Source organism: Hyperolius riggenbachi, chromosome 5, assembly GCF_040937935.1.
Source record: "Hyperolius riggenbachi isolate aHypRig1 chromosome 5, aHypRig1.pri, whole genome shotgun sequence".
In the NCBI taxonomy this organism is placed as follows: domain Eukaryota; kingdom Metazoa; phylum Chordata; class Amphibia; order Anura; family Hyperoliidae; genus Hyperolius; species Hyperolius riggenbachi.
In genome coordinates, this window is record NC_090650.1 from 137,349,533 (window position 1) to 137,377,104 (window position 27,572).

At 45.7% G+C, this 27,572-nt stretch overlaps 1 protein-coding gene across 1 annotated transcript in view; it reads left to right on the plus strand.

Moving 5' to 3' along the window:
• The first annotated feature begins 8,453 nt into the window (after positions 1–8,453).
• The window catches only part of EIF1B (eukaryotic translation initiation factor 1B), a 51,096-nt gene continuing 31,977 nt past the window's right edge, over positions 8,454–27,572 (plus strand). The window contains exon 1 of the mRNA XM_068234493.1: positions 8,454–8,769. Coding sequence (XP_068090594.1) covers positions 8,739–8,769 — 31 coding nt within the window. The 5' untranslated portion in view covers positions 8,454–8,738. The remainder of the gene's footprint in view (positions 8,770–27,572) is intronic.

A 27,572-nucleotide genomic window follows, 5' to 3' on the forward strand; every position in this document is an offset into this window, starting at 1 on the left:
TATAGTGATGCAGGGTGTGTAATATAGTCCAGTTTCTGGAGCTCTGCCCACTGATGCAGCTTAATCACTAATTCCCCCTCCCTCTCTTTGCCTGCAGTGTATGCTGGGTGTGTAATTTAGTCCAGTTTCTGGAGCTCTGCTCACCATTGCAGTTAAATCATTCAGGTATGAGGTTGTTTGAAAGCGCTGCCATGTCTCCCACTGTGCAATATTGAAAGTACTGTTTCACCTACTTTTTGATACTTTTTTTAGTTGAAAAGTGCTTAAAAGTTATTTTTAAAGAAAATATGAAAAGTATCTCTTAGGAGAAAACTTAGGAGAAAAAGTGAATTGCATATGGGCCAGTGAGTGCTACCTGGATACCTACCAGGGGCCCTTTTCTGCATTATCCAAAACTAAAATATATGTTTCCTGGAGTTGGGCTTTAATTTATAACTATTTTAAAAAAACATTTATGTGTGCTATTGTCATCAATGCAATCACACAGAAGTCATGCATGAATTTTCACGGAGCAGTGCTTTTCAGCGCTGCTAGATTTGGGCGCAGCCGGCGCCTCCATAGACTTCAATAGGAATCATTCCTATTGAAGCGCTCAGTGAGTAACGTCGGCTCCGTCAGAAGACAGAGCCGAAGTTGCTTAAAAACATAATAATTTGGCCTCCAGCAATCGCTGGAAGCCGAATTATTTCATTCCCCCACTATCCATGTCGGCCTGGAGGGGGAATAGTAATTAAATCGGCCCGGACTTGTGCAGAAGCAGGATCAGCTATATACCGCTGTATCCTGCGCCCAAGTCTACCGGCGCCGATTTCAAATGTACGCGAATTTTCAAGCTGTTCAGTAAGGCCTCGTTCACAGTACACGCGTTGCCATCCGTATTTCGGCAACGCGTGCGGGAGGCAGACATGCACGAACATCAGAAGTGCATAGACTGCACTGTCTGATGTTCGCACTGCATGCATTGCAGACCAGTGCGGTCCGTGAATGCATGCTGCATGCATTTTTTGCCCAAACGCATGGCTGTCCCATTCACTACAGTGAATGGGAATCAGCCACGCAACATATGCAAACACAGATGGCCTGCGTTTGTACGCGTTGCTGTTCCGATCGCACGGCCATCTGCGTAGGTAATGTGAATGGGGCTTTAATTTAGAATTTATTTAACAAATCAAATCACTTTTTTATACATCAGACTGCAAAGCATAAGGTGACCTTTTGCAAAATGTATGAACCAAGACTGAAACATTCTAGCTGTTTATGATTTATGAAACTATGACACCTAGTGGCAGAATGAGAATATTACTGTTAGATTCTTTATTGTACTTGAGCCTCTTTTTGTTCAGCAAAACCTATAAAATATGTTTTTTTATAATTGTCATGTTTGCAAAATTACTGTATTCATAGGCGTTTAGTTGTTCATCTTGGTTACAGCACAAAATAACAGCAAATAACCACTTGAGGACCATAGTCTTTCTACCAGAGCCTTTTTTTCCATTCGGACCACTGCAGATTTAAGGGTTTATTGCTCGGTTATACAATTTACTATCTAAATGAATTTTCCCTCCTTTTCTTGTCACTAATACAGCTTTCTTTTGGTGATATTTGATTGCTGCTGCGATTTTTAGTTTTTATTATATTCATCAAAAAAGACATGAATTTTGTCAAAAAAATGATATTTTTAACTTTTTGTGATAAAATTTGTCAAATAAAGTAAAATTTCTGTATACATCTTTGTCCAAATTTATTGTGCTACATGTCTTTGATAAAAAAAAAAAAAAAAACCATTCAGTGTATATTTATTGGTTTGGGTAAAAGTTATAGCATCTCCGACTTTTCTGAGCACCCTGTCATGTTTCATGAGGTGCTGAAATTCCAGGATAGTATAAATACCCCCCAAATGACCCCATTTTGGAAAGAAGACATCCCAAAGTATTCACTGATAGGCATGGTGAGTTCATAGAAGATTTTATTTTTTGGCACAGGTTAGCGGAAAATGACACTTTGAGACAAAAAAAAAAAGTTTCCATTTCTGCTAACTTGTGACAAAAAAAAAATGAAATCTGCCACGGACTAACCATGCCCCTCTCTGAATATCTTGAAGTGTCTACTTTCCAAAATGGGTTCATTTGTGGGGTGTATTTACTGTCCTGGCATTTTGGGGGGTGCTAAATTGTAAGCACCCCTGTAAAGCCTAAAGGTGCTCATTGGACTTTGGGCCCCTTAGCGCAGTTAGGCTGCAAAAAAGTGCCACACATGTGGTATTGCCGTACTCAGAAGAAGTAGTATAATGTGTTATGGGGTGTATTTTTACACATACCCATGCTGGGTGGGAGAAATATCTCTGTAAATGACAATGTTTTGATTTTTTTTTTACACACAATTGTCCATTTACAGAGAAATTTCTGCCACCCAGCATGGGTATGTGTAAAAATACACCCCAAAACACATTATACTATTTTTCCTGAGTACAGCGATACCACGTGTGGCACTTTTTTGCACCCTAACTGCGCTAAGGGGCCCAAAGTCCAATGAGTACCTTTAGGATTTCACAGGTCATTTTGAGGCATTTGGTTTCTAGACTACTTCTCACGGTTTAGGGCCCCTAAAATTCCAGGGCAGTATAGGAACCCCACAAGTGAATCCATTTTAGAAAGAAGACACCCCAAGGTATTCTGTTAGTAGTATGGTGAGTTTATAGAAGATTTTATTTTTTGTCACAAGGTAGCGGAAATTGATTTTGTTTTTCACAAAGTGTAATTTTCCACTAACTTGTGACAAAAAAATAAAAACTTCTATGAACTCACCATACTACTAACGGAATACCTTGGGGTGTCTTCTTTCTAAAATGGGGTCACTTGTGGGGTTCCTACACTGCCCTGGCATTTTAGGGGCCCTAAACCGTGAGGAGTAGTTTGGAAAGTAAATGCCTCAAAATGACCTGTGAATAGGACGTTGGGCCCCTTAGCGCACCTAGACTGCAAACAATTGTCACACATGTGGTATCGCCGTACTCAGGAGAAGTAGTATAATGTGTTTTGGGGTGTATTTTTACACATACCGATGCTAGGTGGGAGAAATATCTCTGTAAATAGACAAATGTGTGTAAAAAAATCAAAAAATTGTCATTTACAGAGATATTTCTCCCACCCAGCATGGGTATGTGTAAAAATACACCCCAACACACATTATACTACTTCTCCTGAGTACAGCGATACCACATGTGTGACACTTTTTTGCAGCCTAGGTGCGCTAAGGGGCCCAACGTCCTATTCACGGGTCATTTTGAGGCATTTGGTTTCTAGACTACTCACGGTTTAGGGCCCCTAAAATGCCAGGGCAGTATAGGAACCCCACAAGTGACCCCATTTTAGAAAGACAACACCACAAGGTATTCCGTTAGGTGTATGGTGAGCTCATAGAAGGTTTTATTTTTTGGCACAAGTTAGTGGAAAATGACACTTTGTGAAAAAAACAATAAAAAATCAACAAGGACAGGTAATGTATAGTGCCCTGGGCACTGGGGGTGGGAGGGGCAGCATCAGTCCAGCGAGGCAGCGGATGCAGTGTCACAAGGCCGACTTTGAATCGGCCTGCAGTGTATGGACAGCCAACAGATCTCTCTCTAATCAGATTCGATTAGAGAGAGATTTGTCTTTTGGTTGAATCTGCCCATCATGGCTAGATGTATAGGTGCCTTCACTCTGTAGCAAAAATATATCTTATATGGATGTATACATAACGTAGGGATTAGCTGAGCAGCAAGAAAGAGGTGACACTCTGGATAAGTTTACCGTACAAAACAAGCACAGTAGAGCAAAGTTTGTAGGTGTTTTTTTTTTTTTAAATTTACAGCATGACTATTTACGCTATGTACAGAAGTAAAACGAGAACAAAAGACAATGCCCATAGGGTTTTTAAGTGGTTTTATGAAATTCCTTCTTTTTTGAGGTCCCTAACATAGCTTAGTACAGTATTGAATCCCTGATTCAAATTTTTTTTTCCTGTGTATAAGCACTTTCCTTTCCATTATCCAAAATACAACACCCATAACACAACACTCTAGGAAATTTAGAAAAGCCATACAAACTCACTGGGACAGTTTTGCAAAAACAGTTCTCACTTATCACTACACAAGTACGCATTTTTTTTATTTGTTTTTATACAGATGAAAAACATAACATTAACTTCAATGTTTGTTTATAGTGTTGTTGTTCAAATTTGAGACCACTTGATTCAGAACCCGAACAACCACATTCAACACCGTTTCAGCACCAGAGAGCAGGATGGGGTGTGTTTCAGTTAGCTCTCATACTTCCTGATTCGAAGGCGGAGGGAGGAAGTATCTGAGATAAATGGAATGCACCCAGTCCTCTGTTTGGTGCTGAATGAGGCTGTTCGGATCCCAAAGCAAGTGGTCCACAAATTTAAACAACAATACTATTTGTTTACAGCATATGTATACTTTACACCATTACATCAAGCAATAAATAGCCATTGTATAATCCGTTTTCTTCTGATGCGATACTTCCAACATATACTCATGCAGTAACTTTATAACAGATGGACCACTTAACTTTTGTAATCCACACCTAATAATAAAATATCAAGCTCAAGAATATGATTCCTGAGTTTTAAAGAGTACCTGAGGTGGCATGTGACATGATAAACATGTGTATGTAAAGTGCCAAACATATTAATAACAATTTTTTTCTTTTCCTGCCTGTAGGAGTTAACCGACAGGCATGCTAGTGACTGTTTCTGTCTTGTCGGATCCTTGTCAGATTATAGTGCAACCCTCAGGCCTGGAACCCACTGAAAAACGCAAACGCAAAACGCAACCGCTAGCGTTTTGTCTGAGCGGTTTGCAAGCGGATTCATGCACGTTTTGGGTTGTGTTTTGCAACATTGTATTTTTTTCCCCAGCGGTTGCGTAGCGTTTTGCGTTTTTATCCTGATTGGTCCTGTGAATTATTTTTAATTTTGTTACAGTGTGCTGAACCGCAAAACGCTAGCAAAACCGCTCAGTTTAGATTTTGCTGAGCGTTTCCGCTAGCGGTTCAATACTTTACATTGAAGCGCTAACGCTCCCAAAATGCTGCATGTCCTGCGTTTGCGTTTCTGAGAAACGCTCCTGTGGAAGTTGCCCCATCCATTAACATTAGCCCAGCGTTTTGGCAAACTGCTAGCGTATCGCAGTGCTGCCAAAACGCTGCCAAAAGCGCTCCTGTGGGTTCCAGCCCTCACTGATAAGGAATTACAGCCATACAAATTTTTCCTGCATAGAACAACTTCTTACAGATAAAAATATCAGTAGTTCATGTATTTAAATACCCAAGACTGGTAGTTGAGCAGAGACAATGAAACATTATATCTATTTTGTAAATGTTTAAGCATAAAATCATGGGATATCTAAAAAAGTCCTTTTTAGGAGGATATTTATTTATTTATGTGTTGTATTTATAAAGCGCCGAACATATTACGCAGCGCTGGACATTAGTTTAGGTTACATACAATATTTGGGGGAGACATGCAGCAATATGACAATACAAGAATACAAGAAAAACCAGATCACGCAGCACAGTATGAGTACAGTCAGTCACTGGATGGGAAAATGGAGATTAGACAAGTTAGGTACCCTCAAATGCATAGCATGGGCGCACAGTAATGCAGGTGCATGATCAGGTAGGACACAAAAGGAGAAGGACCTTGCCCAAAGGCTTACAATCTAGAGGATACAGGTGTTTATCTCAGCAGTTTATTTTCTCCTCTGGTTCACTTTAAGGCTAGGTTCACAATGGTCAGTTGCATAATGCCTGTGTTATAATGACTGTGAACTGCAATGGGGCTGGACATAGACTTTAATACAAAGCCTGCATGCAGTGAGTTAGAATAACGCGATCAATTACAACCCAGGACTGCGAACAGGCCCATAGAATTGTATGGGCAGTGAGTTGACATGTAGAATTATTCTGCAAAGCAACAGAGCACAGTGAACTAGCCCTCAAGGGTGCCTTAGCTCTTTTAAAAACTCAAAAATGGGGGTAGGCACAGGCATATGTAGGAGGCTCTACTCATTCACACCACTACACCCCACACCCCCGTTCTCCTCCGTCTCACTCCATTAAGGCCTAATGTCCCCCCGAAGCTACTTTTGGGTTGGGAGGGTCGATGGGTACTATGCAGGCGTTGCACGGCGATATGCTACCCTGACCAGGAGCGCTCTACGCATGCGCACTACATTATAGCTACTTAATGTGCAAGGGCAGAGAGCTCCTGGTCGCGGGATCAAGGACACGTGTCGCTGGACAGCGCCTGTGCACTGATCTTCCCAACCCAGAAGTAGCTTTGGGGGTAAATTAGGCCTTAACAGAGGGTGATAATTTTTACTTTCCTGGGGCTTCTACCAGCCCCCTGCAGGCGTCTCTAACATCGTAGTCACAGATCCTCCAGTCCCACCGGGCCAGCTAGTTTGTTTTCGCCGACAGGCTTACTCCGCCTGCTCAGGCCTGGCCAATAGTGTCCTATTGCAGACAGGAAAGAGAAGAATGCTACGCGTGGCCAGGCCTGTCAGTGAAAACAAAATCTAGCTGGCAGTACGGGACCAGAGGATCAGTGAGTGACTGCGAGAACACAGGATGGCTGCAGGGGGCTGGTAGATCCAGAAACAATGCACATTGGGCTCTATTCTCAAAGACTTCCCGCATGCGGTAAAGTACATGCGGGAAGTTTGCACCCAAAATACCGTCAATTCTGCATTCTCTAAATTTTCCGCATGTTTTTCCCGCATGCGGAAAAAGTGTGGTAAAAGTGCGGGATTCATGCGGAAAAGTTTCCGCAAAAGTCGGTATTTTCCGCAATAAAAGATCAATTCTCAAAAATGTTCAGGCGCACCATTTCGTCGTTAATTACCGATTTTTTATCACCTACAAGTAGTAGGTGATATATTCCGCATCCCATTGACTTTAACCTCCTTGCCGGTCTAAAAAATCCGGCAAGGAGGCAGCGCCGCACATTTTTTTAATTTTTTTTTTTTTAAATCATGTAGCGAGCCAAGGGCTCGCTACATGATAGCCGCTAAGCGGCGGCATCCCCCCACCCACTCCGATCTCCTTCAACGATCAGAGTATGCAGGGAATCCCGTTGAGAACGGGATTTCCTGCAGGGCTTCCCCGGTCGCCATGGAGACGGGGCGGGATGACGTCACCGACGTCATGGACGTCGGGACGTCATAGGGAATCCCGATCCGCCCCTCAACGCTGCCTGGCACTGATTGGCCAGGCAGCGCAGGGCTCTGAGGCGGGGGGGAGCGACTCGGCGCGGCGGATTGCGGCGGATCGGCGGCGGCGATCGGAAGTTACAAGCAGCTAGCAAAGTGCTAGCTGCTTGTAACAAAAAAAAAATTATGCAAATAGGCCCAGCGGGGCCTGAGATATCCTCCTGCGCAGGTTACCCCGAGCTGAGCTCGGGATAACCGGCAAGGAGGTTAATGAAGTCTCGAGGCTGTGCTTGCTGGACTTTAACTTTTTTTTTTAAACACTTTTTCATGCGACCTTTTTACCGCATGATTCCCGCATGAATAATGGCTGTTTCCGCATCTTTTTTCCCGCATGCGGCAAACATGCGGAAAATGTTAGTGAATGCTGAAAAAATACGGAGTTTACCGCTGGCGGGAATTTAGCGGTAAAATTTTGCGGTACTTTTGGCTCTTTGAGAATAGAGCCCATTGTCTGTCTTGCTGATGCTCTAATTTAACAGGCATGGGCAAACTTGGCCCTCCAGCTGTTGAGGAACTACAAATCCCACAATGCATTTGCCTTTATGAGTCATGACTGTGGCTGTCAGACTCCTGCAATGCATTGTGGGATTTGTAGTTCCTTAACAGCTGGAGGGCCAAGTTTGCCCATGCCTGCTCGAATACCTTATGCCATAAACCCAGAACAAGCATGCACATCAGATGTTTGACTGAAGTTTGACTGCATTTGTTGCATGCTTGTTTCAGGTGTGTGAATAAGTCACTGCTGGTGAATGAGGCACAACTGATGTCAGAAAGATCAGCAGGCCTGCCAGGCAACTGGTAATGTTTAAAAAGGAAATATAGTCGCCTCATTTCAGTTCATTAGCTTTTCCAGCAAATTCCAAGTCTTTGGAATGTCACACCCTCACACTTCATCTGAGACAAGATGGCGCAAGGATCACAAGACTTTACCTCTACAAACTATTTCACATCACGTTTTAATTACAAGTCTATAACAATTCAACTCCTTATCACAAAACACCATAATCTCCTCCTTTCCTCAACATTTACGTAGCAGAGAGGCCGCATTGCATCATGGTAGTTGCAGTCTACATGGATTACATCTCCACCCCCTACACTGATTCGTGTGTTAGCAGAGAGGACTTTTTACTACTACAACTCCCGGCAAGGTTGGCAGGCATGGGAGGGGCTTCAAGTCACTGGTGCTTGTCTGCTTGAGCAAGACGCTAAAAGGCTGCAACTCGGCCATATTGTTCTAGACCTCTCTAGCGAGCACAGGCTTCGGCTTTTTCAGGCCTAGTACAAGCTAGTGTTTGACTTTCTTGCACGCGTTTTACAGCAGAGCTACCAAGCAAGTCGCCAGAGAGAGACGAAGGCTTTGCCTGCTGCTGCTCCGTCTAGTCCGCGCTCTTTACACCCCGCTCTGTCAGCTGCGGCCGCCGCCAGCCTTTTCCTCTGAACTCCGTGCGCTTAATAATATCGCATGTCCTCTATCCAGAACCTCAACTCTTTCGGTGAGCACCCGGTCGGCTGCTGATGAGTTCTGTGTGGTGATAATATGAGCATTGTCGGCTGTATTCTGACCATGCATTGCTTGCTGTCTTGTGTGCAGTGCTTGTATACGGAGTCGCTCGATATGGCGTCCAGGCTGCGCATATTGCTTATGTAGCTCGTTAGGGATCACAACCTCTTGCTTCAGCCTGGTACATACAACCTTTTTTGTGTTTTCCTATAACACAAGATGGCGACGTGTGGATGGAGGCAGTGTTGATGCTGGGCTAGAGGACTGAGGGTGGATGTGTCACACTTCCTTATCTTTGCTGCATGCTCCCTTATCTATAGGCCTTCTGCTCTGCTGCAGGGCTTGGGCTGTTCTTTGTACTGTCCTGGGCATGCTTATTTCCGTGTTCTGTTCTTGTTAGAATATCTCTTGTGCAAAGTGTCTGAAGAAGCTAATATGGAGCTAACGGTTTATAGGTCCAGTCAAACTATGTGCATGTGATGGTAATTAAACTGGAGTTGGTATTTCACTTGGAACATCTGTTATGGTACCTTTTTGAGTGTCGCTCATCTATTTTTAATGAGTAAAATGTGCCTGCTGAGGATGTTAAAAAGGAGGGGCTGGATCTCAGTAGATAAAGTATGTACATTGTTATGGTGTGTGTGTGTGAATATTAAATGGGAGTGTGCTGATATCTGGAGTGTTAAAGAGAGACTAAATCTCGCTTCAGCTCTCATATATAGCAGGGGCATGTGTGCCCCTGCTAAAACGCCGCTATCCCGCGGCTGAACGAGGGTCCCTGACCCTCCAACCCACCCCCCGCAAACCTTGGTCGTCTTCTTGGTCGCAGATTAGCCCTTCCTAGAGGCAGGGCTAACGGCTGCAGCCCTGCCTATCGCCGCCTCTCCCCGCCCCTCTCAGTGAAGGAAGACTGAGAGGGGTGGGGGAGAGGCGGAGATACGTGCTGACAGACGCGCGTGGGGCTGCGGCGGTTAGCCCTGCCCCAATGTGGAAGCGCTCCCCCGCATTACGGAGGGGATTTGGGGGGACAGGGACCCCCATTAAGCCGCGGGATAGCTGCGTTTTAGCAGGGGCACACATGCCCCTGCTAGCTATGAGGTCTGAAGCGAGATCTATTTTGGCTTCAGACTCTCTTTAATAAAGTTGTTTGTGAGCAGGTGGATGGTGTTGTAGTTGGATCGAGGGGGTGTGTGGCTTTTTTTCCCCCTGCGCAGCAAAATGTTTTGGGTGTGGGTTGTTTGGATAGCCCAATGCCTCACACAAATGTTTGAGAGCTCACCCAGCAGGGATTAGTAATGAGAAAAATCTGTAATGTGTAAAAACAAAAAAAACCCTATGGTGGATGCTTACCTTGGGAGAGGGAAGCCTCTGGATTATAACAAGGCTTCCTTGTCCCCCGGTGTCTGGCAATCCAGCGCTGGAGCCCCCTGAACTGCGGTGAGGTAAATATTTACCTACCATCATTTTGTGCAGACCCACTAGTGGCTCTCGTTTTGGGTTAAGGCGGAAATAGCCGAACCTGATCAGATCTGCTCTACTGCGCAGGCGCAAGTCCTTTGCCGCTGCGTAGTAGAGCGCATATGATTGGGTTTGACTATTTCCTCCTTACCTGAATGAAGAGCACCAGCACAGGTCGCGGAAAGGTAAACGTTGCTTGTCAGGAGGTTTTGGGGAGCCAGCACTGGATTCCAGGAGCTACAGGGAATGGGGAAGCCCCCTTTTTGTTTTTTTTACAGGTTTTCTTTAAAGGGAATCTTAATCAAATGTTAAAAAAAAAAAAAATTCACTTAATACCGGCTTCATGCAGATGTCCTTTGCTTGCATTGTCGCTCACCGATCATCCAGTACCCCCCCTGCTGTGGCTGTCTGTTTTTGGCATCTGTCCAGTTGCTGAGCCAGTGAGCCTGCATGGCCCTGGCTGTCCTACCATCCCTGTAGCCATCCTGCGTACTACATATACTGCGCAGGACAGCCACAGGGGCATGATTAAAGGCATCGTCAGGGAAAATAAAGTTTCACTTACCTGAGGTTTCTACCAGCCACATGCAGCCATCCTGTGCCCTCGTAGTCACTCGCTGCTGCTCCAGTCCCCTGCCGTCAGCTAGTTTCGATTTTGCCGACCAGCATTGCGTACATTTTTACACATTCCCACTGGTGCAGGAACATTAACACATGCCACTTCTTTTTTTTTTTTTTTTTTTTTTTTTTTTTTTTTTTTTTTTTGCGGTGCGGCCCCAAAGGCTAAAAAATGTGTGTTTATGTTCCTGCACAAGTGGGAGTACGTAAAAGTGTACGTAATGCGGCCCGCTGACCCCGAGGTTGGCAAAAATGAAACTAGCTGGTGGCGGGGGACTGGAGCAGCAGTGAGTGACTACGAGGGCACAGCATGGCTGCATGGGGCTGGTAGAAGCCTCAGGTAAGTGAGATCAATAGGAAACCACTTGGTCGGCAAGTGGTTAAGAATGTGTGTGGCTAGGGTCATGCAGATGCACTGGTTTGGCGGCTGGGCAGTCGGCAAAAATGAAACTGAGTCATGGCTGGGGACTGGATGATTGGTGAGTGACGGCATGGGCACAGAACGTCTTCAGGGGGCTGGTGGAAGCTCCAGGTAAGTGAAACTTACTTTTGTCCTGTTGCTATGGGGAAGAGAGGCATGGGAGTGACATCATGGCGTGACTGGAGGTAACAATGTCCTCAGACAGCTGTACAGGGTCAGGGAGCTGTTGTACATGCTCTGTTCCCAGCAGATGTCATGATTGGATGCAATGGTTGTTACATTTAGAGTGTGTATGGGGCTTAATGAGGAACTGTTGCGAAAATCTTAAAATTTGAAACGCATACAAATCAGTAGTACGTTTTTTCTTCCTGAGTAAAATGAGCCATAAATGACTTTTCTCCTATGTTGCTGTCACTTACAGCAGGTAGTAGAAATCTGACATTACCAACAGGTTTTGGGCTAGTCAATCTCTTCCTGGGGGATTCTCAGCATGGCCTTTATTCTGTATAAAGCCTCATCTACACGCGTTGATGCTCCGATGTAGGCCTGAAAGATAAATCGTGATCACCAAGATCACAATTTCGGAATCGTCAAACCGGCAATTATCGCGATCACGTCATTTGCACATGGGGGAAGTGTGCTTGGCAAAACTCCGGGTTCCTGTATGTCACATGACATACAGGAAGTATTCTGGGCATTAGAAGCTATGTCCAGAACTGATGCAGCTTGTGGGACAGAGGAGGCACAGAGAGAGAGAGCGGGCACAGAGACAAAGGGGGCAAGAGAGAGACCCAGAGGAGGCATAAAGAGGCAAAGGGGGCACAAATAGAGACAGAGGAGGGAACAACTAGGCAAAGAGGGGGAACAAAGCTTGATTGGAAGGAAACCATGCATCGAATCGAAATCGCAATTTCAGATAGAAATCGCTCAATTCAATTTTTTCCTAAAATCGTTCAGGCCTACTCCGATGTGTATTATCAATCGAGCCGCTGATGTGGCTCGATTGATAAGAACCGACAGGCCGGATCTTGCCACCACCGATTCCCTGCTCGTTCCCCACGAGGGGACAATGGCAGGGAATCGAGAAGATAAGTGGGGACGAGGGCGGATCGAGTCCGGCGCGAGCGGATATGCGCGGGGATGTGGAAGAGGCGATTCGGCGGCTAATCGAGCCGCCGGATCGCCTTGTGTAGACGGGGCTTTAAGACATTTCCTGAAAAAGATTTATACAAAGATGCTGGCCAGCCTCCCTGCTCAAAGTACACTTTTTTTTTTTTCTGTTGGAGGAACTGCCATTCACTAAGTGCTTTTATTTAAAAATTAAGAAAACCCCAAACACCCTATGAGAAGATGGGCTGGTCCAAAATGTCTGTCAGATTTTTACTACTTACCGTATATACTCGCATACAAGCCGAATTTTTGACCCCCAAAAAGGGGGTCAAAAGTTGGGGGGTCGGCTTGTATGCGAGTCTTCCCTGGTGGTCTAGTAGTTAGTGGTGGGTGGTCCGCGCCCCGCTCCCCCCGCGGCCGCCGCTGCTATTACCTGCTTAGGCAGCGGCCGCTTCCTAATCCGCGTTCCCCTTCTGAAACTTTCTCAGTGTATCACAGCAGCGCGCCCGGCGCTGCTGCTGTGACGATGCAGGGGGCAGGAAAGAGCGGTTCCCTTGGTAACGGCGATACAGATCGCCGCTATAGGGAGCCGCGCTCTTTCCTGCCCCCTGCATCGTCGCAGCAGCGCTGGGTGCACTGCTGTGATACACTCTGAGAAAGTTTCAGAAGGGGAACGCGGATTAGGAAGCGGCCGCTGCCTAAGCAGGTAATAGGAGCGGGGAGCTGGGGGGGGAGCACTACCTACCTATGCTGGGCACTTTACTGGCTAAACTGGGCACTATACTGGCTAAACTGGGCACTATACTGGGGCACTATACTGGCTAAACTGGGCACTTTACTAGCCATACTGGGGCACTATACTAGCTAAACTGAGGCACTACCTACCCATACTGGGCGCTATACTGGGCACTATACTAGCTATACTGGACACTACCTACCTATACTGGGACACACTGGGGGGCTGCACCAATCCAGCATTTCCTACCCCTGGCTTATATGGGGGTCAATCATTTTTCCCTGTTTTTTCAGGGAAAAGTTGGGGGGTCGGTTTTTATGTGGGTCGGCTTATATGCGAGTATATACGGTACTGTAAGTGACAGCAACATAGGAGAAAAGCTCATTTAACTCTGGAAGAAATGTACTTACTTGTCTATGTTAACGTGTTTTAAATTTTGAGATTTTCGCGACAGAGGTCCTTTAATCGTCCTAAGTGGGTGGTAAAACCTCTTGCAAATCACACCCTCAAGGTTTACTCCCTTTAATTCAACCACATCCTCCCATTACTCCAATACTGCTCCTACATATTTTCCTGCTTTCAGAGTGCTGTACAGGATATGTTGGCACACTTAGGGTACGTACAGACATACGATAACGATCGTTCGTTCTGAACGACGAACGATGTTAAAGGAGGTATCGGCCGATGATCGTTTGAAGAAAGGCTACTTTGAACATCGTTCGTGTACGAACGATCTTGGAACGAGCGTTGCGTGCGCAACATGATGTATAAACTGATTTCAAACACAAGTGTCAAAAAGAACTGTTTGAGCATGTGCAAAGCTTTGAGAACGAACGATCAACGACCGATCATTGTACAGACATTACTTTTTGAACGATGGTCGTTGGAAAAGATCTGGCAGAATGGATCGTTCTTTACCAACGACATATCTCGTTGGTCGGTCGTTTTAATGATCGTTAGTGCACTTTTTACGAACGATCGTCGGGCAATGCCGTCGGTAACGATCGTTTTAAACGACTATAGTCGCATGTCTGTACGCACCATTAGTGTTCAAAGTGTTTCTTCACTACCTAAACTCAACATGTTAAAATGTAGCTGAGGCAAATGCAGTAAAAGGATTTATACGTGTGTGTGTGTGGGGGGGGGGGGCAGTCTTCAAGCCTCTTGTGGGCTCCTTTGTTCTGGACCCATCAGCTCTTACTTTAAATCTTAGGGATAATTGCAGGTTTTTTTTTTTTTGGGGGGGGGGGGGGATTGGAGAGACAAGACAAATAACATTTATATTGCGCTTTTCTCCTTGCGGACTCAAAGCGCCAGAGCAGAGCAGCAGCCACTAGGGCGCGCTCTATTGGCAGTAGCAGTGTAAGGGAGACTTGCCAAAGGTCTCCTACTGAATGTGCTACAGGCTAGCAAGCTGAGGTCCGCCTTGCAAGCATTTCACTACCAATTTGTGCCTAAAATAGGGTAGACGGAGGATGGCTCCAGGGGAAAGTCTTAAGTCCCATACACATGCTGAACAGTGGTATTTTATGCAGCACAATTGTTGAATAACTTGTTGTGAAACTAAAGTATTTCGCTATTGTTAAAAAACAGTTGGATTGACTTGGATCTTATCAGTCATATCAGCTTTTTGAACAATATATTATTTTTTTTATTTTATGTAGCTAGCCTAGTGCTAGCTACATGATAGCCGCTGTGCAGTGGCATCCCCCGCACCCTCCTCAAGCAGGAGATTCCGTTCAGAACGGGATCTCCTGCTTGGCTTCCCTGTTGCCATGGCGATGCTCGCGATTATGTCATTGACGGAGTCCCGATCCACCCATCAGCGCTGCCTGGCACTGATTGGCCAGGCTGCGCAAGGGGTCTGGGGGGGGGGGGCTGCACGGCGGATCGGCAGCGAGCAGTGGCGATCGGAAGTTACAGGCAGCTAGCAAAGTGCTAGCTGCATGTAACAAAAAAAATTATGCAAATCGGCCCACTAGGGCCTGAGAAATCTTTCTGCGCGACATATCCCGAGCTCAGCTCGGGTTTATCGGCCAGGAGGTTAAAGGACTCCTGAAGCCCCATGAACATGCTCAACAGCAGTCTTTTATGCAGCACAATTATCAGACAAGTTGAACGACCAAAAAAAAAAGTTGCTTGCTAGTCACACAACTAAGACGTCAATCCAACAGTTAGATTGACGTCTTATCAGTTGTGTGATTAATAGCAAGCAATTTTTTGGGGGGGTTTAAAAAGAAAAATTGCATCTTGTTTTTTTTATCATCCTATAAGTTCCAAAACCTATTCTAATGTGCTCTGGCTTACTGCAGCACTTTCTACTATCACCATCTGTAACAAATCAGCTTATCTCTCCCCTGTCGGACTTGTTGTCCTGTGTCTGGAAGGCTGCCAAGTTCTTCAGTGTTTTCAAAAAATAAAGAAAAAAGAAAAAGTCTGGCACTGCGGTCATGGGACTAGCCTAGAGGTGGCAGTTAGATCGGGAGGGATCAGGGTATTTACCTCCTGTGTGCTCAGGATGCTGAAGCAAACATCAAGTGTATATGTAGCAAGAAGATTGAACCATCCGGCACTACATGTCAAGCATATTTGTCATTTATTGTATCCATTCATCTGATCATACAGACAGGTCCATCAATTCTATACATGCAATGACATACCCTTACTGTTCCTAGCTGTGGGGTAGTGTGGGAGCAGCGGTCCGCCTGACAGCTGTTTCGCTCTAAGATGAGCTTCTTCTGAGGCTCCGTGCGCGGTGTTAGGCCCGTTATCAGGTTCATTTATAACGCCGGGCAACCGCTCCGGCTTCCGCATACGTCACGCCGCTAAGCGTCACTTCCTTTCCTCATTGTTGCGCCCCGTGCGCATGCGTCCGTAACTACGCATGAAAAATACTTGCGCACGCATAAATCAGTATGCCTATGACGTGGAACTCAAGAACATCCACGATGAGGAAATAGGAAGTGTTTTGCACTCCACAGTGGCTTTCCAATTCCGACTACACTGGAAATTCAGAAAGCCACTAGATGGTGCCAAACCCAGCAAGGAAGCATCTGTTTAGGTAAATCAAAAATCCTTTTCTAAAACCACATTTTTATTATATCGTTTAAAAAAATATATATATTATCAGTGATGAAATATGTTATTAAAAAGGAGAGGGAGAAAGGTAGGTGTGTGTGTCTGTCTCTGTCTGTCTGTCTGTCTGTCTGTCTGTCCAGGGAGCTAAATCTGATTAATCACTTTATTTATATTATGGATACTTCCAATTAATTTTTAGTCAGATATTCTATCTTAAATATGCTACATTTAGCACCTTCAAAAATCTTTGTCTCACATTACCCCACACATATACATCTACTAAATTCTATCCTCAAATTTTAAAAACGAAAACGAATTATTCTGAACAGCAATACTTCTGGAGGAAGGAAAAGGAGGGAGGAAAATATTGCTTACTGCACTGACTCCATTCACCTATTTCTCCACACAGGTTTAGGGATCTAAAAAAACAGGCCATCTCAACATTGTCATTGAGGCCTAATGCCCCCATTGCATCAGTATTGATTATCCATCTACTTTCTTGTCTTAATAACCTCTGTTCTCTATTGCCTCCTCTTGGTGGAATTTGGACCTGTTCTAATCCTGCAAAAAACAAACAAGTTGGGTCTCCTCCATGCTCCATTCGAAAGTGCTCAATTAACCTAGTACACCCTTTCCCGGTTTCCACTGATTTAATGTTCTCGTATACGTTCTCTCATCTCTCGCGTTGTCATTCCGATATAAAATCGTTGGCATGGGCACCATACTATATAAACAATGTATTTCGTTCTACAAGTAATGAAGTCCTTCACTTTGTTCTCTACTGGTCCCACTTTTAAATATTTCCCAGCTTTCATATGCGGACACTGAGGACAATGGCCACATCTGTAATTGCCTTTTAATTGCCCCTGATCTAACCATGTGGATTTTTTGGACTCCTACATTCACTAGATGTAAGTTTATCTCCTAAGGTAGGTGCCCTTTTAAAGGTTATCATTGGTGGTTGCTTATAAATCTCCTTTAGGGCTTGTTCACACTACAAGCGCTTTTTAAGCGCTAGTGATTTCAAAAAGCTTTTGCTAATGTAATCCCATGGGGGATTTTTACAAAATCACATCACTCTAGTGTGAACACACACATAGGACAGCATTAACAGGAGCTTTTAAAATCACAAAGCGCTTAGAAAAGCTCTCGTAGTCTGAACAAGCCCTTAGAACTGGATCCCTTTCAATCATTTTCCAATTTTTCATAATACTTTTTCTTATCTCTCTATGCATAGGTGTATACTCAAAGGAGAAGGTTAATCTATCACTTTCTACATTCTTTTGTTGTCGTTTTTTTCTTTATTATTTTTTCCTTCTATTAAGCAGCTTCTTTCCACATCACTAGCACATTGCAGAGCAATGTCCAAGTCCTTTGGTTCATATCCTTTTTTTCTCTAGATTATTTTTTAGTTCCATCGCTTGGTCCTCAAAGTCCTCTTTCCGGGTATTGTTTCGCCTTAGCCTTAGGAACTGTCCATAGGGGAGGGATTTAAAGGTATGTTCTGGATGGTAGCTTCTCCTATGTAGTAGCAGATTGCTGTTTATAGGTTTTTTTTATACCCTTTTGAGATAATTTTATTCCCTTCTATTCTTAAGTCTAAATCTAGGTACGCTACCTTCTCTTCACTATATTCGAACATGAACTGCATATTCTCCTTCCCTGAGTTCAAATAACCAATGAACTCCTCTAAGGCAACACGGTTCCTGGACCAGTACACCAGGATATCGTCTACAAATCTGGACCATCTCCTGATGCATCCGCAATGTGGGACGCCGGGGCCATACACATATTTCTCCTCCCACCAAGCCAAAAACAAATTAGCATATGTGCATGACACCGACGTCCCCATGGCTGTGCCCGACAGCTGCCAGTACCACACACCATCAAAAGTGAAGGCGTTGTGCGTAAGCACGAAAATCAAGCATTCGCACACAAAATCGATAAAGTTATCCTCTTTTTGACTACGTCGGAGGAAAGTTCTCACTGCTTCAACCCCAGCATTGTGGGGAATTCTGTTGTAAAGACTAACGTCGATAGTTACTAGAGCGTCGCCTATCTGCCATTCTTCAGTGTTGTGGTTCTGCTATGCACTCCCCCCTCTAGGCCCCTCTGTGCACACTGCCTGTGTGTTATTTAGATTAGTGCAGCTTCTCTCTTTTACAAGCTGGATAAATCGTCCTTTGAGCTGGCTGGGCTTTCACATACTGAGGAATTGCAAACAAGGGCAGAGCTGTCTGCACTCTGCAGGAAGAAACGGCCTGTCACTTCAGTGGATGAGAGCTGCAGGGGGAAAGAAACACACAAATGATCTCTTGAGATTCAAAAGGAAGGTTGTATACAGCCTGCTTGTGTATGGCTGTATTTTTTATGTGTGGACATACTGTACATCAACCTACTTCCTGTTTTGGTGGCCATTTTCGTTTATAAACGTTTTAAAACTGTTTTTAACCACTTTTAATGCGGCGGGAAGCGGCAAAATTGTGACAGAGGGTAATAAGGTGTCCCCTACCGCACTGGTATGTTTACTTTTGTGCGATTTTTAAACAATACAGATTCTCTTTAACAAGTTAATTGTGCTGTATAAAAGACTGCTGTTGAGCGTGTGTATGGGGCTTGAGGAAGAATAAAGGGAATCTAAACTGAGGGTGTAGATTTTTTTTTTCCCTTTTTTAAAACCATACCAGTTGCCTGACTCTCCTGCTGATCTTGTGTCTATAAGGGCTCATTCCCACTAGCTGTGGCACTTCCCTGTTGAGCGAGTATGCAGCCGAATCCCGGAAGCCGTGCTATGCATGGCTATGGGATTTGCTGCTACACTCACGGAAAAATGCTGCAATGTTGGCCAAGCCGCTATGGCAAGCGATTCGGATGGCGGCAGCATTATCCCCTATGGCAGTTTGCCTGCAGGGAAACTTCAGATTTGACCTGATTTCCGTTGAAGTGAAAACGGGCCTTAATACTTTTAGCCACAGCCCCTCAACAAACATGCAGATCAGGTGCTCGGACTGAAGTCAGACTGGATTAGCTGCATGCTTGTTTCAGGTGTGTGATTCAGATACTACTACAGCAGAGATCAGCAGGACTGACAAGTAACTGGTATGGTTTAAAAGGAAACATCCATATACCTCTCAGTTAAGGTTCCCTTTAAAATCTGTTTATTCACCTGGAGCTTCTTTCAGCCCCAAGCAGCCATTTGTCTATTGCTGCAGCCCTGGTCCTTCTCGTTGTCCTGCTGGCCACCCGTAATGATTGCAACCCACTGGCTGAGTCGGCTCTTGCGCGCAGGTGTTGAATGCACCATGGATGTGCAGGCGCAGAAAAGCCAACCCTGCTGGTGGGTTGTAATTATTACAGGTGGCCAATGGGAGAACAAGCAGGAGTGGGGCTGCAGTGAGGGACTGAAGTGGCTGCTAGGGGCTGGCAGAATCTCCAGGTGAGTAAACAGATTTTAATCCTCCTCGCTTCGGAAGTCTGTTAAGTACGTTGCTCAATAGAAGCATATGTGGCGATTTGCAGACAGGTCCCTAAAGCCCTGTTGGACTCTAGTAAGGCGCGAAGTCTAAAGGTGCCCATACATCCCTTGTCTTGGCAGCTGAGCATCAGATGTGATGAAAATTATCATATCTGATGCAAATTGTTGCCACCACAAGCATGCCTGAGTTTCTGTCTGAAATTGGTCAATTGTATCTATCGGACGTGCTGAAAAATATTGGGCTAAACATGATAGAACCCCTGGTACTTTTTCCCCATATGTGAATGTGCTCACCCATTTAATACTTTACCTGTCCACTGCCTCCCGCCATGGTCCTTATGTATCTTCTGCATTGCTGCTGGTCACATGGTGTGTGTGTGTGTGTGTGTTTGGCATCACATGCACCATGTGCTAAATGTGGACCACAGTGGGGGAGGTGCACAGGTAAAGTGTTAAATTCACAGATGGGCGGGAACATTTATGTGGGGGGACAGCGATGGATGTAGTGTTACAATGCCAATTTAATTGGTCTGATGGTGTATGGGTAGGCAACAAACCTCACTCTGATCTGAGATCTGCCTCTTGGTCGATCTGCTCATACATAGTCTGATGTATGGGCACCTTAACTCTGGGTATGGCTTACTGCGAAGTGCAGTTATGCAAGGCAAAGTTGCTATCTGAACTGGGTTTGTGGGTCATGGCCAAATCTTCTGATAGTGCTGAAGATTTGTCAGTGGATTCACAAGACATACAGGGAATGTATATGAAGAATACAGTAGTAGGTCTATAATCACTATTTATTGTATTTATAAAGCGCCAACATATTATGCAGCGCTGGACATTAGTTTAGGTTACAGACAATATTTAAGGGTGACATACAGCAAAATGACAATACATGAGTACAAGAGAGACCAGATCCTGCAGCACAGTATGAGTACAAGGTAATGCTTAGTCAGTCACTGGATGGGAGCATGGGGATTAGGCAAGCTAGGTTTCCTCAGATGCATAGCATGGGTTCACAGTAATGGAGGTGCATGATCAGGTAGGACACAAGAGGACTCTGCCCAATGGCTTACAATCTAGAGGGAGAGGTAAGGACACGAAAGGTAGGGGACCAGAGTTCAGCTGTGGGTTTAGAGCACTTGTGAGGGGTAGTAGGCCAGAGGGAAAAGGTGAGTTTTGAGGGCTTTCTTGATGTTGGAAGGGGCTGCCCTAATGGGTGGAGGTAGGTAGTTCCATAATGTTGGAGCAGCTCTTGAGAAGTCCTGGAGGCGTGCATGGGACTGGGTGATGCAGGGGACAGTCAGGCGAAGTTCATTGGAAGAACGGAGTGAGCTGCTAGGTGTGTACCTCCTGAGTAAGATCGGAAATGTAGGTCAGACACAGTATCTTGAATCTGATTCTGGACTGGATAGGAAGCCAGTGGAGGGATTCAAGGAGGGGATCTGCTGTGGTGGAGCGATGGGAGCAGTGGATAATTCTTGCTGCTGCATTCATGATGGACTGCAGTGGGGCTGTTTGGGTCATAGGGAGACCAGACAGCAGGGCATTGCAGTAGTCAAGGCGGGAAATTATGAGGAGTTTGGTGGCAGAGGTCAGGAAAGGGCGACTCTTACAGATGTTACGAAGGTGGAAGTTGCAGGACTTTGAGGTTTTGGATGAGGGGAGTGAAGGAGAGTGTGGAGTTCAGGGTGACACCCGGATAGCGGACTTGAGAGGTAGGGCGAAGGGTAGTGTGGTTAACAGTGACATGCACATCTGGGAGGTTCATGGATGGCCGGGGTGGGAAGATCATAAATTCAGTTTTGTCTAGATTTAGTTTCAGGAACCTAGCGGACATCCAGGAGGAGATGGCAGATAGGCAGGAGGACACCTTGTCCATGGTAGTGGTGGATATGTTAGGGGTGTGGAGGTAGACCTGGGTATCATTTGCAAACAGATGATAGTTAAAACCCATGGAGGAGATAACCTTTCCAATGGAGGATGTGTATAGGGTGAACAGTAGGGGGCCAAGGACTGAATCCTGGGGGACTCTCACCGAGAGGTGCTTGGGGGTGAACGAGGACTCATTGAAGGCGGTTGTGAAGGAGAGGTAGGATGAAAGCCAGGACCGGGTGAGATCGTGAATGCCCATGGACTGGAGGAGTAGGGGATGATGTACTGTCAAAAGCTGCTGAAAGGTCAAGGAGGTGGGAGAATGAAGTATTTACCTTCAGCTTTAGCTAAGGCAAGGTGATTGACCACTTTGGTGAGAGCAGTTTCGGTTGAGTGGGCAGGCCGAAATCCAGCTTGCAGTGGGTCTAGCATTGAGGTACTGGGTCAGGCGTTTGTGAACCAGACGCTCAAGGAGTTTTGAGGCAAAGGGGAGGAGGGAGATAGGACGGTAGTTTGGAGGGTAGCGAGGGGTCGAGGGAGGGTTTCTTGAGCAGGGGTAGTACCGTGGCCTGCTGGAAGTCTAAGGGGAAGGTGCCTGTGGATAGGGAGAGGTTGAACAGGGTAGTGAGGACTGGAACTAATTCTGTGAAGTGAGGCTGGAGTAAATCAGAAGGGGGGGGGGGGAGAGCAGTGGTATGGGAAGTCTGCAGTAGGTGGTTGACTTCCTCGGTGGTAGGAGTGAAGGGAGGATAGGGTGGAGCAGCTGGTTGGGAGGTGGAGATTGGATATTTCCTGGCGGATGGAGACCATTTTGTTGGTGAAGTAGGTGGCTAAATCTGTGGCAGAGAGGGAGGAAATGGGAGGGTGAGGAGGTGGGTTTAAGCAGGGAGTTGAAAGTGGCAAAAAGACGCCGGGGGTTGGAAGCTTGGGCTCCGATGAGCTTGGTAAAATATTCCTGCTTCGCATGAGCAAGGGCAGTGTGGAACTGCAGCAGGTTGGTCTTGTACTTTAGGAAATCATGGTTAAGTCTAGTTTTCCTTCATTTCTGTTCAGTGGCGTGTTTTCCTCTGGAGGTTGCGAGTATGGGTAGTGCGCCAGGGCTGGGGGTTAGGGGGTCGGTTGCAGCGATTAAAGGGAACCTTAGATAAACTCTCCGGTTTTATACTTGCCTGGGGCTTTCTCCAGCCTCTTGAGGCTGCTTGGTCTCTTGCAGTTTTCCTGGGCTGCTCCTGTGCCCCGCTGGATGGCCTGATACTCTGAGTCACGCATACAGGGCATGGCTGTGCGTACTCCCCTGTTGCGCTCATGTGGCTGGGAGTGTTCTATGCAGAATGCTTCCAGCCACAGGAGTGTGTGGCTGTGCATGCACAACAAAATGCCACTTGCCAGAGTACTGGGAAGATGGCAAGGGAACGAGTGGCCTCAAGGGGGTCTGGAGGAAGTCCCAGCTAAGTATTGGAGACTATATAAAATGTAAAGTGTACCTGAGACAAACACTAACATAGAACATTTAAACAGATTCCCCTTCCCTTTTTAAACTTGTTAATTGTTACATTTTTTGGTAATTTCAAATAACAAATTACTTTGGACTGTTAAACTTGCATTAATGGTACTAGTGAACAAAGGTAGTATATTAATGCATCATAAATCTGTACGCTGCAGTTAAATGAATACTATTCTGGGCAGCTTGGTGGCGTAGTGGTTAGCACTCTCGCCTTGCAGCGCTGGGTCCCCGGTTCAAATCCCAGCCAGGTCAACATCTGCAAGGAGTTGGTATGTTCTCCCCGAGTCTGCGTTGGTTTCCTCCTACATCCCAAAAACCTACAGATAAGTTAATTGGCTTCCTCCTAAAATTGGCCCTAGACTACAATAAATACACTACATGACACATACAGAGAGGAAATAATTATTTGACCCCTCACTGATTTTGTAAGTTTGTCCAATGACAAAGAAATGAAAAGTCTCAGAACAGTATCATTTCAATAGTAGGTTTATTTTAACAGTGGCAGATAGCACATCAAAAGGCAAATCGAAAAAATAACCTTAAATAAAAGATAGCAACTGATTTGCATTTCATTGAGTGAAATAAGTTTTTTAACCCCTACCAACCATTAAGAGTTCTGGGTCCCACTGAGTGGTTAGACCAGCCTTTCTCAACCTTTCTACCCTGGAGGAACCCTGCAAATAGCTTTTGGATCTCAAGGAACCCCTGCAAACAATTTTCTGATCTCGAGGAACCCTTGCATTTATTTTGCAGGAGGCATGGTCTTTAAAAGTATGTGTGGCTGTTTATTTCACTACCCCTATTACACTGCCACTCATTATACTGCCTCCTAAGCCCCTAATTTAGTGCTTCTTGTTACAGTAACACCTATTATAGTGAGCTCCATTATACATCCCCACGATGGGAGAAAATGCCAAGGAACCCCTGCAGAGTACTCAAGGAACCCTGGGGTTCCAGGGAACCCTGGTTGAGAAAGCCTGGGTTAGACACTTCTACTCAATTAGTCACCCTCATTAAGGACACCTGTCTTAAAAGGACTTCGAGCTCATCTAAAAAATAAAAGTTGTACTCACCAGGGGCTTTCTCCAGCCCAGTGCTGGTCGGGAGGTCCCACGCCGGCGTCCTGGCTCCTATACTTTCACGCCGGCCGCCGTGATGACGCAAGGCGGCCGGCGTGTGACGTAATCTGCGTCATATGCGGAAGGAGCAGCCCGACACTCGGGAGAGTGTCGCCCGGGCTGCGGCCTGTCAGCCATTCCGGAGCGGGGAGAAGGATAGGAGCCAGGACGCCGGCGTGGGACCTCCCGACCAGCACTGGGCTGGAGAAAGCCCCAGGTGAGTACAACTTTCATTTTTTTTGATGAGCTCGGAGTCACTTTAACTAGTCACCTGTATAAAAGACACCTGTCCACAGAATCAATCAATCAAGCAGACTCCAAACTCTCCAACATGGGAAAGAGGTGTCCAAGGATGTCAGACAAAATTGTAGACCTGCACAAGGCTGGAATGGGCTACAAAACCATTAGCAAGAAGCTGGGAGAGAAGGTGACAACTGTTGGTGCGATTGTTTGAAAATGGAAGGAGCACAAAATGACCATCAATCGACCTCGCTCTGGGGCTCCACGCAAGATCTCACCTCGTGAGGTGTCAATGGTTCTGAGAAAGGTGAAAAAGCATCCTAGAACTACACGGGATGAGTTAAGGTGCCCATACACTCGTCAGATTGGCAGCAGATAGATAAGAAATGCATCTGATGATCTATCTGATGCGTTTTTAGAACATTTTTTACCAGAATAGAATTCCAATAGATTTCAGTTTGAAATCTATTGAAATTCGATCTGATGGCATTTTTTTGCCATCAGATTTCCATTAAAGAGAGTCTGAAGCGAGAATAAATCTCGCTTCAGACCTCATAAATAGCAGGGGCATGTGTGCCCCTGCTAAAACGCCGCTATAGCGCGGCTTAACGGGGGTCCCTTCACCCCCAAATCCCCCTCGATACACCGGGGGAGCGCTTCCTGGTTGGGGCAGGGCTAACCGCCGCAGCCCTGCCCCACGCGCGTCTGTCAGCGCGTATCTCCGCCTCTCCCCCGCCCCTCTCAGTCTTCCTTCACTGAGAGGCGGCGATGCGCCGCTGACAGACGCGACTGGAGGCAGGGCTGCAGCCGTTAGCCCTGCCTCCAGGAAGAGACAGCCAGCGACTTTTTCTACGACACACTTTTGCGGGGGGTGGGTTGGGGGTGAAGGGACCCCCGTTTAGCCGCGGGATAGCGGCGTTTTAGCAGGGGCACACGTGCCCCTGCTATTTATGAGCTCTGAAGCGAGATTTATTCTCGCTTCAGAGTCTCTTTAAGGCCAATGCAAACTGATAAGCAATCTCATCAGATCGACCTAAATTTTCCACCCTGCCAGTTCGATGGAAATCCATCGAAATCGGCCATCGATCGGTCGATTGGCCAACCGATTTGCAATCGATCGGTCGGCCAGAAAATCGGCTGAGTGTATGGGCCCCTTTAGTGAATGACCTCAAATTAGCAGGGACCACAGTCACCAAGAAAACCATTGGAAACACATTACACCGCAATGGCTTAAAATCCTGCAGGGCTCGCAAGGTCCCCCTGCTCAAGAAGGCACATGTGCAGGCCCGTCTGAAGTTTGCCAATGAACACCTGAATGATTCTGTGAGTGACTGGGAGAAGGTGCTGTGGTCTGATGAGACCAAAATAGAGCTCTTTGGCATTAACTCAACTCGCTGTGTTTGGAGGAAGAAAAATGCTGCCTATGACCCCCAAAACACCGTCCCCACCGTCAAGCATGGGGGTGGAAACATTTTGCTTTGGGGGTGTTTTTCTGCTAAGGGCACAGGACAACTTAATCGCATTAACGGGAAAATGGACGGAGCCATGTATCGTGAAATCCTGAACGACAACCTCCTTCCCTCTGCCAGGAAACTGAAAATGGGTCGTGGATGGGTGTTCCAGCACGACAATGACCCAAAACATACAGCAAAGGCAACAAAGGAGTGGCTCAAGAAGAAGCACATTAAGGTCATGGAGTGGCCTAGTCAGTCTCCGGACCTTAATCCAATAGAAAACCTATGGAGGGAGCTTAAGCTCAGAATTGCACAGAGACAGCCTCGAAACCTTAGGGATTTAGAGATGATCTGCAAAGAGCAGTGGACCAACATTCCTCCTAAAATGTGTGCAAACTTGGTCATCAATTACAAGAAACGTTTGACCTCTGCGCTTGTGCTTGCAAACAAAGGTTTTTTCCACTAAGTATTAAGTCTTTTATTGTTAGAGGGTTCAAAAACTTATTTCCCTCAATGAAATGCAAATCAGTTGCTATCTTTTTATTTAAGGTTATTTTTTCGATTTTCCTTTTGATGTGCTATGTGCCACTGTTAAAATAAACCTACCATTGAAATGATACTGTTCTGAGACTTTTCATTTCTTTGTCATTGGACAAACTTACAAAATCAGTGAGGGGTCAAATAATTATTTCCTCCACTGTACATAGCAGTGTTCTCCCCAGGATTTTTTTCCAGCCGGGTGGCATGAAAAAGTAGCCGGGTGGGGTGCGAGGGGGAATGCGGGTCAGGTGCAACTCTAACTATATACATAAGAAGAGGATGAGGAGGCGAGCTGGTGACAGCCGGTTGCTCACCAAACTTAGTTAGGTGATGCACCCGTCTAAAAGAGCCTGGAGAGAACACCGAATATGGGTGTTATGGTTTCATTTCATACGGGGGTGATTATTGCATTTAATATGGGGGGGGGGAGTAATTTCACATTTCAAACAGGGGTGCTTGTTGCATTTCATAAAGGGGTGATTTTTGTTTTTCATATGGTTGTTGTTTGGTGCTGGGGTCAAGCGGTATTGCAGATAGTAAACAGGGGTCAGTATCATAGTAAATGATCTGCAATACCCCTCTACCCCAGCAGCAAATAACATCCATAGGAAATTACATGCATGTGAACTCTGCAAGAATCACCCCCACACACTGTCCTTTCAAGCCACTTGCACATACCCTCAAAGCTGGATCTATGTTCCATTTTTCCTATTTGTGCAGCAGCAACTTTTCACAGACTTTGCCCAACTAGTACAGCCAGGGCTGAATTTGTAATTTTTACTGCCCTAGGCAAACTTTTCACAACTGATCTCTGGCAGATTAATTCACTTATATTAAATCTGCCAGTTGCTAAAATCAAGTAATGTATGGGCACTTGCATCTTCTGGGCAACCAAGCAAGCAGATGAGACAGACAGCATTCAGCAGCAGCCTCCATCCCCAGCAAGTCAGCTAAACTACATTGTTTATTTGTTTTCCCAGACCCTTGAAAGCTCCGTGTACTCTCCACAGACTCTGCACTTTATCAGATAAGAAGTGCAGCAGAGGTCTGGCTCACAGAGTTCTGAACTTCACAAATCCAGCACTGCATGCTTCAGAGGAGCTCTTATTGTAGATAGAGAAGCAGCCGGGAAACAGAGAGCGGGGCGTCAGAACTAGTGTTGTCCGGA